The 16,755-nt window shown below is 38.2% G+C and overlaps 1 protein-coding gene across 6 annotated transcripts in view; it reads right to left on the reverse strand.

Annotated features, from left to right (window-relative positions):
• Positions 1-1,376: 1,376 nt before the first annotated feature.
• The window catches only part of NRG3 (neuregulin 3), a 1,101,926-nt gene continuing 1,086,547 nt past the window's right edge, over positions 1,377-16,755 (reverse strand). For 2 of the 6 annotated variants that reach the window (XM_028098949.2, XM_028098948.2), the window contains exons 7-9: positions 12,070-12,197; positions 7,430-7,600; positions 1,377-1,884 (exon numbers count right to left, since the gene is read on the reverse strand). In XM_028098949.2, coding sequence (XP_027954750.1) covers positions 1,377-1,884; positions 7,430-7,600; positions 12,070-12,197 — 807 coding nt within the window. Of the gene's footprint in view, positions 1,885-2,126; positions 2,199-7,429; positions 7,604-12,063; positions 12,198-16,755 lie in introns of all 6 variants that reach the window. The other 4 variants (XM_028098947.1, XM_088019857.1, XM_088019856.1 and 1 more) reach the window with 4 other exon arrangements.

Raw genomic sequence — 16,755 nt, forward strand, 5'->3', positions numbered from 1 at the left:
GGCTTTGTGATTTCAACAATTTATTCTTTCCATATTAACCACAGAAGCCAATGTCTTGGTCCGCAAATAGTAGTAGACTTGCTACAAAATAAATGGTAATGAGGATGATGAGAAAGCAAAGGGTAACTGTCAATTTGATAATTGGCTTGTGTAAATCATTTAAGTATGCATGATTCAAAATAAACACACATCCTCAACTCGCCTTGTGATACTGATATCATTAGTGAGCCAATAGTTGTTCCTCTCAAAAGTATTCACACCAGAAAATGATCTTGACATTGTCAAGAGTTTTATAGGACCCCGCCATGCAAGTGACCTTGATTTAAGAACTTACTAACTGAACTTTATACTTAATGGATAAATTTAAAGTGAACAGATCTGAGAGGGAAATTTTTTTTTCTGAATATTAAATCCCCTGATGTTTCAGAACAAATTTTAGCAAGCTTAATATGCACACACATGCACACACATACACACAATGAACACATGTGCATACAGCATACCTGTGCTCGAGTGAGCAAGCCCATACCAACGCCCGTTTGTGCGCGCACATGCACACATACATACACACATGCACGCGCACATGCGTGCACGCACGCTCACACACACACACAGGCACACACACGCTGAGAAACGCTCCTTTGGAGCCCCTACACAATCTCAAAGAAAAACACTTCTATTCGCATGGTTTTAGTGACACAACATTGTGATTTTTCTCATCCTTTTTTCTATAATAATTTCCTTCACACCTCCCTCTGAGATTCTGTGCCTTCAAATTTCAGAGGGAACCGGCACATGAGAGTAGCTAAGATTGCCCCCGATTACTCCTTCTATCTCCTGTCCTCCCCCTTCCACAGTCTTTGTGTCATTCTTCAAAAATGAAAGAGAAAACACTACATTGGTTGACATGACATAACCTGTGAGGAGGCTGTCGAGTGAAGAGAAATTTAGGGGTTGGGACCAGCAAGCCAAATGCAAGAGCCACCTGCTCACTGGCACGTCCACCCTCAGGATACTGCTTGTCTCTTTGAAACCAGATAACTGCCAGTGCTTTTTTATGAGGACACTGGTGCGGTGGGGCTGAGGGTCTGAATCACCCACATCTACTAAGAGCCAAAAGAGGCCGGCATTGGGACTAACTGAAATGGTATTCAGAATTCTACCCAAAAGCTTTAGAGGTAAGCTTTATCCCTCCTGAAACGTTTCTTTCCCTTTAAAAAAATATTTTGTTAAAAAACAGTATGATATGAGGGCGATAGACTATTTGGTTTCTTCTAAGTAGATGCTCTTAAATTAATGCATATAAATAATTTGTATTTAATTTCCTCTCTTTTCCTGTTGAGCAAAGCACAGAATGCAGATTCCTCCATCTTAAGTCACTTGGTCAATGCGGAGTCTCTTTGTATTTCCTTCCTTAAGACAAATTGTGCCTCGCATTCTGATTTGGCCGTGGGACTCAGGGGGAGAAAGGCTGTGTTTTCACTTGCACTGTCCTCGGTTTCTACGCTGGCCAGTTCATAGTCCTCTGACCGCCTGGCATCAGTCAGAATTCGGATCTGCTCCTGGACAGTTTCTAGCAATATTTTCACTTCTTGTTGTTCTGCTATAAGACAATCGCTGACTGGAATACTCACATTGACAATATCAGCAGAGTAGGAGTTTTTGTACCATTTGATGCTTTTGACTTCAGAAATCCCTGGCATTTGCATGCAGGTTTCCTCTAGACCCACTGAAGGGATGATGGGCACGGAACTGGCCCGCGTGGATGAATAGCCCATCAGGTCCTTTTGATCCAAGCTATTAAAATAGGAATTTGTCTCTCTTGAAGGCAGTTGCATATTTATGGATGCATTTTGTTGGTTTTTTAAACCACTGGATGAATACCTGAAAAAGAAACATGGTGTTACATGTTCTGCTTTCTGCTGTGCTTCCTTAGAGCAATATTCAGTCAACAAAGCACTTCCACATGCACCATCTCACTGAATTCTCACAGCAACCCCATGAGACGGATAATATGCTCCCAGTTAAACAGAGAAGTAAACTGAAGCTCAGAGAGGTGAAGTGACTTGCCCAAGGTCACACAGAAAATAAGTGACAGACTGAGACTCAAACCCAGATCTTCTTACTTGAAGTCCAGGGATCTTTCAACACACCACAGCTGTATAGGCAGGTGGGGTATAGTCTTCCTGACCTCTATCCTAGAATACAAAGTAAATGGGGATTGAGCAGGTAAGTGTGGCCTTTCCATAGTGACAAACAGGAAACCCATAATGGCATTACTCCACTCCATCCATGTGACCACCCTCTCAGCCCGGGTTTAGTCTGTAGACTCGTGGCCACACTAGTTGGGGGCAATCAGGAAGCCCGACATGAAGCATCAAGGTGCTATCATCCTGAGTGTTCCTGCTTCACACTGAGTTTACAGGGACCAAATCCGATTTTCAGTGGGTCTCTACTCTGTAGAAACTGCCTCACTGCCAGATTGCTGAGCCTACAAATGGGAATGGAGGCATACAATTCCTCTCCAGGGATGAACATTGAAGTGAAGTCCATTGGGCCTCTACCAATATAGCAACTTTCCTCACATGGTTTCTGGAGCCAAGTAAGGTAGTTCGTTGGTGCACGGCAGCAGCTTGTCAAGAATGCTAAGGTACCATTCCAAGTCTTTGGAATATGCCAGGATCTGGCTAGCCCTCTTATTGCCTGTTCAGAGCTGGTGAATTTTCCAGTGCCAGAGAGTAGGGCAGGTATGTTGTGGATTCACAGAAATGTGGTTTGGGGTCCTGAACAGTAGTCCCTATTCTCTCAGTTATTTGTCCTTAATTTAAATGTTAAATGAAACATTAAAATTTAAGCATAATCTAAACATATCCATCCTCCATAGAATAGGTCTTATTCCCCTTGTCTTGCATTACAGTGCAAATAACAATCATGTTTATAAATGGAAAGAATAATTGCAATGAAGTGTCTTGCATACTAAATAGAAGTCTTTATTGTAAGGACAGAATCAGAGCAATTTAGGGGTCTGTCTTTTCACCAGTGAGAAAAGATGAGGATCAAATTTAGGTGTCTTCGTAGCTCCATCCCTTCTTACTATGCCTAGTACAGAGTTGGCAATCAATAAATCCTGATCAAGTGGATGCATGAATTCATGAACAAATCTTCAAGGTAAGTGCTCCCCTTATATCCCAGTTAATGTCCATTTCACACATAATAACAGCTGACATTAGCAAAATGTTTTTTAAAAGCATGCTTATGTCTAATTACCTCATTTAATTTTTTAAAAAGCTGTGGCTTATTTATTATTATTACCATGCGATGGATGAATAAACTAGATTAAGGGGCACTCAAGTGACTTCCCTCAAATTATACCTTTGGTGAGCAGCAGAGGAACAAGTTAATCCCAAATTGTTTGATTCTAATTCTTCTTATCAAAGCCAGAAATGAGTGGGCATCCTACCTAAGGTGCACTAGAACACCTTTTTAGGGATGTATAATCTTTTTTACAATTACAGTCTAATTGTATAGTCATGTACAAGGAAATTCCCTGGGGGATCTTATGCCTTTCACTTATACTAACGTTATATGGTTGAAAATCTGACCCTAAAGTTTCTGATCAATGTCTTAATTTCAACAAGATAAAAGGGGTCAGATGTCAACCTGTTAGCATCACTAATATGCATGAAGATAGAGGATGTCTGCTTATCGCATTCACCAGTGGCACAGAGCCAAGAAATATAATTGGGATAAAATTGTATTCCCCATAGATATCTTCTGGGTGTATCTGCGGGTAGAATTTAACAGGATGAAATGTGATGGTGACAGGTGCACATTCTTATACCAGCATCTAAATATTCCTTGTAAAACTGTTGGGTAAAGGCATAAATATCTCAGAGGACTTAGTAAATTGTAGCCTCATGACTACACTGGCATGAAGACAAAGTAATCAAAGGCAATTCAAACCAAATGTGGGGCAGTCTTCTGAATTACGGACTTGGGTGAGTAAGAGGAATTGCATTTAGCTTATGTGTCACCTTGCAAGTCAGGTATGGGACACATGGCTGGCAATAACTGAAATCTAGAATGTTACTATAACATGGAGAGGACTTCAAACAATTAGAACTCTCCAAAAATGTGATTTTGTTTTATATCAGACATGATTTTAAGTTCCAATGCCATTACAAGCTCTGGAATCTTAGATAAATGGCAGCTTCACTTATATTTTTTCGTTAATTAAAGCAGGTGGGAATACTGACCTAGGGGAATTCCTCTGGGGACTAAATGAAGTAATGCCTCTGTGCTGTTCAACCAGAGGCACACTATTCAACCAGAGTCCTCTCTTCCTTCTCAGAATGAAGGGTCCCAGCACTGGTATTTGAGTAGAAGCTACATACTACTCTCCAGAAGTTTAAGTGAGAGTTACATTTCTAATGTGGTTCTGGATTAGAAGATACTTCAGAGTTCTGTGTCCCTTAAGAGTCACTGACTTCTTTCACAAGTTTGATCCATAGCTGGTCATTCAGTGACTATAAAATACCAGTTTGAGCTGCCTTCCTCCAATCTCTCACCAAAGAAATCACAAGTGCATTTCATTTGTAACTAGGGGAGTCAAAGCATCCTTTTAAAGATGAGAAATTCCAACAGTAGTCACTTGGTTTGGTTCCCAGGGATTCAGGGGTCCGGCCAAGGAATTTGTGTTTCTACAAGGGACTCCGAGCCTCAGTTCCTGGTGTGCATGGCATTGAAATCAACTGACTAAATTGAAGAGATCCACTTTTCCCTCCAAATCCATACACTTAGCTATTCCATTTATACATCATCATCCATGAATGTGATTTTCTTCACATTTCTTTCCCGGCTTAGTGGTTCATTTAGTCAGAAAGGCTAGTATTCAATCTCGGTCCTTTTACACGGGATATGCCACCTTAGGTTAGCCATTTAAACCCTGCTATTCTTAGTATGTTCATTTTTAAACTTCTTAAAGGATCACTTAAGTCTGTAAAGTTGCTAGCTAAGTGAGGTAGGTATTCAGTTTGGATCCCTTCTACTTTGGAGGTGGCCATCTACTTCTGTGATTCAATTTCTTTCTGTCTAGCATATGAAGACATGAGTTTGATTTGCCTGACAGAACCTAGTTCAGAGCTCTGTAAGCTGTTGCCATGGTTGTCCCAGGTCTATCATTCCAGGTAAAGCTCCTGAAGAATCTCTTCTTCATCTCATTCCTTCATCAGACCTCCCTATGATATGTGCTGGGTTCAAGCTGGGCTGACGTAAGTGCCAAGAAGAGAAGTCATATACACCAGGAGCCTAACTAGCAGACAGTGCCCATATGCTTGATAAACAAGTAGCAGATGGCGGATAGCTCTTGTTAATTCATTCACTCCCCCTTGGGGCTAGGGCCAGATTTGAAGAGGGTCTTTAGCTGTGAAATTCTATTACCAATCCCATTTCCAGTCCAGAGAGACGGTCAGTCCCCCAAGAGTGGAAAATAGCTGTTTTCAAGAACTGAGAATGAGATTGCTCCCTGAGATTCATTGTGCTGAGCACACAGTGACTTAGAGTCACCATTTATCAACATCGGGTGCATATCACGCACAGAAAAATACACGTGGCCAGCCAGCTGGAGAGAATATTCTAAACCCAATGATGATTGAACCAAAACAAAACTACCACTATGCAGACAATAAGTGTAAGTCTCCCAGGAGGTAAAAGACAAAGCAGTGCCTGAACATGCATGGATCTCTGAGCCTCTGAAGATTCATGTATGTAGGGTTCAAGCCTATGCCTGGCACAGGCTCAGAGCATCCTTAACACATGGGATAAGAGCCATAACAGTACCCAATGAAAAGAGAGACAGCATGGGCTGGGTTCTCTCCCCACCCACAAAATCTCTGAACTTGATTTCCCTTCACTCATTCTCACCCATATATACATTCCTAAGTAACAGACATTATTAGTGATTTAAGAATCACTATCTGTGCTTAGCGATTTAAGAAGAAAAGAAATGAAACATGATTAATTATAATTAGAGGCTAAATGCAAGCCCCTTTTCTAGATATAAGGCAAAGAGAAATGCAAACTGCTTCTTGACTTGCATTATACATTTTGGACAACCTGGTTGTTACGCTGAATTTACAAACTGTCACCCCAGATCTGTACCAAAGGTATTTTACAGCCCATTTGGAATTGCTTCAAAACTACAAATTTCTTTCTGAAGAGATTTGTTGCTGAGTTTTGTCAGACAGGGCATTGGTGTATGTATAACTTGCCAAGAAGAAAAAGAAAAGGTAAGGCTCTGTGATAGATATCTCCTAACTGCTTTGGCCCTCAGTTTGATATAGACAGTCTGGAAAGATCAGCCAGGCCAAAACAGCATAGAAACTTGGCCTGCCTTATCCAGAGTGGTAAAAAACAGATGCAACAAGAATGTGGCTTGAGTGAGAGAACGGATTCCTGAAATTTCTGGAATAAACCCTGATTGCATTGCTCTTGAAATTAATAGCTCTCTAACAGTTCCTGTGACAATAAATGCCAGACTAGTTTTCTGCTTACTATGTGTCAGTTACAAGCCCTTTACACATGTAATTTTTTTTTAATCTGCCCAACAACCCTTAGGAAGGTGCTATTATTTTGCCTAATTTATACATGAGAAAACAAGTTCAGAAGATAAAATTTTTTTCAAAGATGAGACTTAAACTCCAGTCAGTTTAAGGAAGGGCTACCATGTCTGACTGGGCAATTTATGCCAATTAGGTGAATGGGGGCTAAAATTCATCCTACTCTACTCACCATGCCATGAGCCCAATGAGGGTCTGCATCCACTTGGAGGAAAGGGCACCTTTTGCACTGCAAGAATGAACAGCAGCCCTGGTGTCCAAAGCCCATCTTTCCACACCTATACCACAAATGAACCTAGAGATCTCAGTTCAGCAAGTTGTACTTTGACAATATGCTGTCAACATTGACTGAGACACGTTCAAGAACACTCTGGGCAGAAGCAGATACTATATATAAATACATTACAGATTACTGTTGAGGGTATTGCCCACAATATTGATTAGAGAACTGAGTAATTGTTTTTCAAACCTAAGAATGAAGGAACACATTAGTCCTCCTAAGAAATCTCTCTTTTTCTTTTAAATCAAAGACAAATCCCCAGTTGTTTTAGCAACTATATAATATACTGCCTAGAAAGCTATACACTTACTTGCTCCCTAGTGTTATTATTCTGTCTCACATTTCCCTAATATCTATTTTCATTGTACCTATTCTTTTTAGTTTATCTTTTGTGGAACAAAGATAGAAGTAAGCATAAATAGACTATTAATGACAAAAATCAAAGAAGAAAACCCCAAAGAACATAATAACTCAATTTAAAGTTTGAACATTCATGACACCCTCCCTAAATTCCATTGCTTTTAAGACCTACCCTTGACGAGGTATCATATCCTGGTCTGGGATCCTTGATTCCTCAAGTTGCTGATATGCTGGTCCCACGATGCCACCCAGCCTACTTCTGGGCGAGGGGGGTGTTCTCCTGAAGGCATTCCTATGGAGCATACCACTCCTTTGCCCTGGGCTGCAGCAAGAGGACAGACTCCTGCTGGGATGAAAGAAAACCAACAGATTGATCCTAGCACGAACCTTGTATGTGGCTGCTCAAACTTTTCAAACACTGCCTTTTCACTCCAGATACTCAAAAGTTCTAGATTAGGCTCTCCATCCATGACGGTAGAATATCTGCTAGGAGGAGACCAGAAGTTGCTGAATCCATTCACCCTTGCAGGAACTGAGACAAAGAGAAGTTCCCATGTTTCTGGCTTTCTAGTTTGGAGCACAATGGACTAAAAAAATCACAGGTTTCCAGCCAAAGATAAGAGGTGGGCTTAATACTCAAGCTCCTGATTCTCAGCCACCCTCATTATCCAGGACAGAGTAGCTATCTCTCTAATAAAAATAAAATGGCTTTGTTATTAGATACTGACAGAAACTAAACACAGGAACTCCGAAGCGATTCACCGGGAAAAGTTCACTTGTGTTAGTGGTAGAATAAATAAACCTCATTTGAGTTGGCATTCTCTCCTTAACATATGTGCTAAATTCCCAGTTCACTACCTCAGATTTTCAGCAATCTTGCGAAACGAAATTGGTTTTCTTTTGAATTTGCTTTTAATAAACATCTGATTATATATTTTCCTTGACTTATACCCCCAAACACCTAAATAACCATGTTTTCATATGCCATCACAGGGCAAAAGGCATACATGGGATATATCTTAGGTGAGACTGAGATTCCTACATAGATCATGCTAAGCAAAAGAGCTAGACTCTTTATAAAAATCAATTGCTAATTTGACTTGTTACCTATTCCATACCCATTTCCATCTCTACCCCACTGAATGTACCCTACAGCCGTCGGGACTGGTAAGGAGAACTCTGTTCCTATGTAGACATTCCATGTGATGCCAGTTTATGTGGTCAGACTTGTTCTGCAGTGTTCAGATAACAAGCGAAATTAGAATCTTTTGCTGTATTCTCATTTAACTCTAAAAATACCAAAGCCACATGGAGAAAGTTGAAAATCATTTTCAAAATTTCAGCAAACCTATCAAGTTCTAAAGGGACCAGTTTCCCAAAGTAATTTTACCCATGTCACTACATTAATTGGAATTCTGGAACTTTCCCTCCCAACATTACTGTTTTTTCTACTTAGTAGATACAAAACAAAACATCTCATATATTTAAGATCAGAGTTTGAGAACCTGACATTTGAGAGCCAGGAGACACTTTCCTGGTTTTGGCAAAGTGAATGATCAAACTTTACCTTCTTCAAGCCAACATTAACTTCTTGAGTTTGTACAAACACTAGGTCATACCTTGCAACATATTATACCTTCATTCTTTATCATGATATTTCTTGTCTGTTGACAACATGGGACTGCTAGTTAGGTCACCGAGGCCACAAGTTTAAAGAGTTCCAATAGCTCTTTTCCCCTCCCTTCTAGCATCTATCTGTATTATCCAGGAGCTATTATGGCATCTGTGGGGGTACTCAGGCTTTGGTCCTAGAATTAGCTGCATCTGGGGGTGCATCTCAGGTCTGTACTTTACTAGCAGCATGATACTGGGGGAAATATTTCTACCAGTCAGAGTCCTAAAGGGAAAGAGATGGTACTCTAATTTGGGTCATTGGGGAGATTTTACTGTTTACAAAGGTGTCCTTAGTGTTTAAGAGGGGAAAAAAAGCCAACATAGGACACTACTGTATTCGGGCCAAGTAACGAGGGGAGGCTGTTTATATCACTGTAACTGAAGGGTTAAGGGGAGGAGGAAACTATCAGAGTGAAGAGGGAAGGGGAGTTGTAAGGAAAGGACCACCTGGCAGGCACTGTGGCCCCGGGAAGAGGGACAAGGGACTCGGCTGAGGCGAGCAGGGAGGGAGGGCACAGAAAGACCAGGACTTCAGTCTCCACCCATCCTTCCATCTCCTGCCTGTGCTTTGTATTGACAGCAGACAAGAGAGCCTGCCGCTCTTTCCGTGCACAGGGCAAGGCAGAAAAAGGTAAAAACTAAATATGGGTTGGAGAGGTGCCAAAGGAAGGTCTTAGCATCATGCTTCAGTATCTTCATAGGACTGTAGTAGGGCTACAAAAGAGATTATGCATGGAGCCGGGCAGGGAGTAGGGGCTCAGTGTAATGAGCTCCCCTGACTCCTCCTCTTCACCTGACAACTCGGGGGCTCATGGTAATCACCGAAAACCCTGGTCTTATTTCACTCTAAAAACCCCACATACATGCTGTCCATAAGAGAGTTATATTGCCAAAATGTAATGTAATAGGTATGACATAACATAATAGATTTTTCTTTAAAAAGCAAGAGGATTGTTTTCCCTTTTAAACATGAGAAATAATGGCTTTGAATTAATAGTTTTGTTATAAAGAGTTATCCAAATAAGTCATGTTTGCAGTGCACAAAAAAGAAATTAATTATTCATAGCTAGCCAAACTGTCACAACAACAAAGTCTTCCACTATGAACTAGTGACCCATCTTCAAAAACAGTTCTACACCTACTGATCAATCAACTATTCAAGCCTTCTAACCCAGTGCATTCGGGAAGTTATAGAGCAGTTTGCAGGATGTGTAAATCAGTGACCAGGTTATCAATCATGAAAACGTTTAAGTCTACTGTATGTTTTACAAAACAAAAGCTATAATATATTAAACTATAATTTACAAAGTTCTAAAAGCACTTTATAAATCAACCCTTGCCTGTCTATCAGGACACAATATATGCCAACAAATACTGCAATGTCATTAAACCAAACAAAAAGGAAGATATCTTAAAAATGTCCTTATTTGATTTGTGAGTGGTTCCTAGAAACATAGTAGAAGCCAAGTTTAAGAAGGCGGTATGTCAACAGATAAGGAATAGGGTCAGGTATTTGCAGGTCAAATACATTAGAAACTGTAATTCTTTTTTACTTCAACTCCAAAACATTGATGGCATAATATAGTCCTAGAATAATATTATACATAATTATTTTACTCGACTGGATGGGACACCACTTCAACATGTGTTATAATCAGCAGGAGAAAATGTTGTTTTGGAGAAAATATCCATCTTATAAAAGACTGGTAATTTTGGACTTATTTCCCTAATTAAAGAGCTTCCATTAGATCTAGTGAACTAAAATGCTCTTTTAACAAGAAACTATCTGTTTCTTGTTAAATGCCTCAAATGATATCACCCAAAACTTGTAGTTAATAAATAAAGCAATAATCCAACAGCCAAATCAATATTTCAATTCCAAGGTGAAAATATTTAAACCATTAAAAAAAATTTAGCAAACCTTTGGTATCTCAGTCTCTACTCACGTAGAATGAGGGAAAAAAAATCACCATCCAATAATGAGGATTAGTATACAGATTGAAAACCTCCCAGTAAATGTGGCCAGCATCAAGAAAATCCTTTTTTAGGGGACTCACTGACAGTCAAGGAAGAAGATACATGTATAATGCATGTTTCTGTCATGGAGGTTTTCCAAAACATTGCCTAGATATGTGAAAACCATGGGTCAACAATATTTATCTGTTATTGTTGGGGACAACTGGCTGTTTTTTCAAGGTTTTTTTTTTAATATAGTTGACATGCAATGTTATATTTGTTTCAGAGATACAAAATAATGATTCTACAATTCTATACATGACTTGATGCTTACCACGATAAGTGACAACTACTATTTTGTACCTTTTCCTTTTCTGAAATTTTAATCTTTTCATATGTATATATCTAATTTTAAAATACTGTACTTCTCACTAAGAAAAGGATGCTTAAATCACTGCACAACTTCCACAAAGACTGAGGCTATTACATTCAGATGCACATAAACATAACATCAGTCCCAAATTTTGGCACTTGGTTTAGAACAAAGACTGCATCTTCGGAGTTTCAGATTTTTGTATATGAAATGCAGGACGTGACTAGAAGATGCTGAAAAACTTGCTTGGCCTCCGAATGTTATGGTATTTATAAGATAATCTTGTGTTTGGCTTTCTACCCCCAAAGAACCAATTTCTATGGTCAGCTTGCAAAAGAGTGCCACCCCATTGATAACAGATCTTATAATCCCAAGAAGAACACCTGCCAAGCTTCCTCCCCCTGAAAAGTTTTTTTGTTTACGAACCATGTTGGAAGACATGGAGTATGTCACATCAGCTGCCTAGGGAAGAATTAGTCATTAAATTTGCAGACAGTAATAAGGCAGGCTAGGAAAAAATCATGTTTTTAATAGTTTTTCAGAATGCAATTGTTTCATTCACTGGTCTGTGTCTGCAGCTTTGATGGGTGTTGTTAATAGTTCCTTCAGGCTTCTTACAGGTGCATGGCTGCCTGCTGTTAGCTTTGGTTTACTGGCTGGCAGCTGCTTGAGCATCCACTCCATGGAGAACTAAGGGGAAGCAAGAACAATCATCTCTCCTGAATCAGGTTGCCATTCGTTGGCCTGTGTTGCCCAGCATTAGACATAGTGTGAACGTGCCCATCCCCACCATGAGTAGCTACCTGTACCTGTGGTGTTTGACAGACTGGCTTCCTCTGTCAGGAGAAGGGACCTCTGGGAATGACTGGGGGCCGGCAAAACTTGACTCCATCATTTTCTCCAATGCAGTCACAGGATGCCTTTCCGCCTTTGAATACTGTGAGAAACCACATGCACAGAGTTGAGCCTGAGGATAAATTATGAGAGGAGGGCCTATAACACTATAGCTAGATATTGAGAAGTTACTGAACTTGCCAGTAATTTGTCCAGTGGGCACCTGATCAGGAGAATGACAGAGACATCATTGGCATCCCAATTTCTCACACACTGAGTATGATCTCTGTCCTCCCCCCAAACTCTGCTTAGATAAAGTCCATCCAGGAGGCTTCTCCACTTTAGAATTTAAAGTATGTCTTCTCATTTCAATTTACACCCATGGCACACTGTGCCTGACAGGCAAAAACACAAGTATTTTTTATTCGATATACATTTTGTACACACAAGAATTAATTAGTAGCTGGCCTACAAATAATAGGGGTTCAATAAATAGTGATTGAGCAAACTTCGGAACATTCTCAGAATTACGAGGGTATTGATTCAGGGTACCTGCCCTCGGCACTCCACCATTCTCCTCCTTCAGTCTTTGCCAAGTAATTACTGGGCTTAATAAGAGAAAGTTGTGAGCATTTCACTCTTTATAGCTAGTAAGCCGTGGTTTCACCTTTGACTATGATATCTTGTAAGACTCAGGAGCCTTTGGGGAAACCTATAGAGATGACACATTAAGAAAAACTTTGCCCCAAGGGAAATATCATATGGCATCTCAACCAGGCAGCAAACTGTCGACTTTAATACTCCTGGGACACATAGCTCTTGAACAGGCAACAAGGGCTAGCAGGTTTCTCTTCCAGAAACTCTAGATAAAAATTATCCTGACAAATGACAGTTTTAGAATGCTAACCAATCCAGAGAAAATTCTGAAATCTGGATATTCACATCTGACCTATGAACAAGAATTTTACAGAACAATGAAGACAGATATGCAATATACATATGGAAAAGTGTACAACTGCATTCATTGTAAAGGGATAAAAATCAGAATAGAGAAAATTAAATTTCAAGAAGATCTAGTAAAGGTACAGATTCAAGAAAATTAGAGTTGGTACTAATATGTTGAGGTACAAATTGCCAATATGTTCCAAAATGTTAAATATACACACTTTTTGATCCAGAATGTTACTTCTAGGACTTCCCATCATTAATATGATTGTAAAAATTCAAAATAATATCACTAGAGTATACCAGTGGTACAATTTTTAATAACAAAACAAAATAAATATAAAACACAAACAACTGGACACAATAGAAATATCCACAAATGAAAACTACACAACCGTTGAAAAGAATAATATCAAGGTACAAAACAAAGTATGCATAATATGAATCCATTTGCATAAATAAGGAAAATGAAGTGAACAGATATACATATATTGCGAGTGTGTATATGTGTATATACATATATTTAGTTTTATGTATACATATACACACATATATAGATTTTGTATGTACATGTACATATATATTTCTATGTGTGCATTTGTGTGTCTGTGTGTTTCCCATGCAACCACACAGGATGCAGATAAAAAAAAAACAAACTGTTAACTGGATGTTATCATTGGGGAAAAATGTTTCAGTGGATATGGGTTACTGAGATTAGGCAAAATGTCAAGGCTATGTAACTAACCTTAAGATTTCAATCTCTAAGTATTTTCTTCTTAAGTACTTCCAAAATAAACCACATAGGGGCAGTCATAACCATGTCTTGAAACACAATCTCAATTCTACAAAATGGACTCACAAAAGTAGGTCAGGCTTTTTGCAAAATGGAGCAAATTGACACAGAGAAAAAGAAGATATGGAGATAATTTGGAAAAGGTGGCTATTTTCAATAATCCAAAATTACAAAGATCCAAAAAATGATGTAAATACCTTCATGTGTGCTTTTTTATTGACTAATTAATGTTAATTATTACTAACCATCCATGGGAAAAGTGCACTGAATAGACATGTCACTGGAATATAACCAACATTCTGACTCCCTATTTGACCTTCAGGTTCTATAAAAGACCAGCTAAGGGTTTGTTTGTTTTTTAATCCCAATTTTTAATAAATTGGTTTAGAAGGCAAACTTGGATGCCTGGAATACTCATCTACAGAAACAAGTGAGATGATCTGGAGACATCTGTGGCAAATGGGAGGCGGTAAGTCTCTGCTCCTGTAGAGGTCTATGGGGGCAACATCAGCCAAGTGTTTCTGCAGCATCTAGATTTTCTAGAGAAAAATCTCTGCTTCTTTTTTTGGAGGGGATACCAATCAGTTTTTATTTTTATTTTATTTTAATTCTAGTGTAGTTAAACTACAATGTTATATTAGTTTCAGGTGTGCAATATAGTGATCCAATAGTTCCATGCATCAAGATAAGTGTGCTCTTAATCCCCATCACCTGTGTCACCCATCTCCCTTACCCACCTCCCCTTTAGTAACCATTGTTTGTTCTCTATAGTTAAGAGTCCGATTTTTGGTTTGTCTCTTTTTTTCTTTGTTCATTTGTTTTGTTTCCTAAATTCCACATATGAATTAAATCATATGGTATTTGTCTTTCTCTGACTTATTTCACTTAGCATTATGCACTCTAGCTCCATCCATGTTGCAAATAGCAAGAGTTAATTCTGTTTTACGACTGAATAATATTCCTATATGTTTGGGTGTGTATACACACACACACACACACACACACACACATCCCATATCTTCTTTATCCACTCATCTATCAATGGATGCTTGGGCTGCTTCCATAATTTGGTTATTGTAAATAATGCTGCAATAAACATATGAGGTGCATATAGCCCTTGCTTTGAATGAGACTTTTGATCCTGAAAGCTAAAAGGTTTTGCTAAAAATCCTGGATTAAAGTTTTGAATAGAATCAACCTGATTATGTTCTGTTTATTCATACTGTCTATAATAGATACTATGTTCTAAATCTTTTCTTTCAAATGCTTGCATTGTTGTTATACAGTTGCTTCCGATTGTACTATTTTGGTCAATTAACACAAATTTATTTTCAAAATTTATTATTTTGGATTTTTCTTCTCTCTCACAGACTTTATGAGAATCATTTTCATTTCAGTGGCTGCATTTAACATGCGATTCAGGTTTAAGTTGCTGTATTCCTATCCAGGGTTGGTTGGAGTTCTCAGGAGAACCCAAAGACAAAACAAATAAAAGACACTAGTGGATTTTAAAGCCCTTGGCATCTACAGCTACAGCAAACATTAAATGAAACCCACTGCTAACCAAATTAACATAAAACCTACGCTAAACATCTGTTTACCTCAGGATTATCCAGTGTATCATGTCTACTTTTTAACAAAAAATTATAAGGCATACTCGAATATATATACATAAATGAAGTCTGAAGATGCAAAATAAGCACCACAACTTGACTCAGATACCACAGAAAAATTGGGATGATCAGACATGGAATTTAAAATAAGCACAATAACTATGCTTAGAGCTGTAAAGGGAAAGGTAGACAGCATGTGAGAACAGATGAGTAATGTAAGTAGAGAGATGGAAACTCTAAGAAATACTCAAAAGTAAATCTAAATACAAAAAATACTGTAACATAAATGATGAATGCACTTGATAGGCTCATCATTAGAGTGCACACAACCGAGGAAAGAATCAGGGAACTTGAGTATTAATCAACAGAAACTTCCTGACATGAAACACAAAACAAAAACAATATATTTAGAAAAAAAGAAGAGAAAAAAGAAAGGAAAAAAAGAATGATAAAATTGAAAAACTGTTGAACAATTTCAAATGGTATAACATATGCATAACTGGAGTTACTGAAGGAGAAGAAAGAAAATGGAGCAGGAAAAATATTTGAATAGTGACTGAGAACTTTTCAAAATTATTGACAGACACCAAACCATAGCTACAGGAAGCTTACAGAATATCAACACACCATAAAGGATAAATACCAAAAAAATCTACATCACAGCATATCATATTCAACTATTTTTTTTAAAAGGAAAAGAGAAGTAAAGAGAAAAATAACACAAAAATAAAATAAAATGCTGAAAATAAAACCAAAGAAAATAAAAACCTGCTTATAGAAGAAAAAGATTAACAAATATGGTGGAATTCTAACCAGAAATCATGCAAACAAGAAAAGACAGGAATGAAATACTTAAGAATAAACACCAAACTGAAAATATATCTCTGGTTAAATTATCCGTCAAAAATAAAGGAGAAATAAAGACTTTCTTAGACCAACCAACAAACAAAAAACAGGAAATTCATCACCAGCATACTTGTCCTGCAAAAAATTTTAAGAGAAGCTTTTCAAGGAGAAACAAAATGATATAGGTTAGAAACTCAGATCTACCTAAAAAAGGAAAAATGCCAGAGAAGTAATAAGTAAAAGTAAATTAAAATATTTTATTTTTCTTATTATTAATAGATCAAGTTGAAAAAAAGTGTTCAAAATAATTGGGTATTGTGGATATACTGTATACACAAATTAATAATTGGCAGCAATTTTATACAGAACAGGAGAAAGGAATTGTGAATACTCAATTATAAAATACCTGGACTAACCAGGTTTTTGAAAGTAGACTTAGATTAGTTGTAAATATATATTATAAA

Source organism: Eumetopias jubatus, unplaced genomic scaffold (assembly GCF_037043125.1).
Source record: "Eumetopias jubatus isolate StellerSeaLion01/CBP00866 unplaced genomic scaffold, mEumJub1_p1.0 scaffold_17, whole genome shotgun sequence".
Classification (NCBI taxonomy): Eukaryota; Metazoa; Chordata; class Mammalia; order Carnivora; family Otariidae; genus Eumetopias; species Eumetopias jubatus.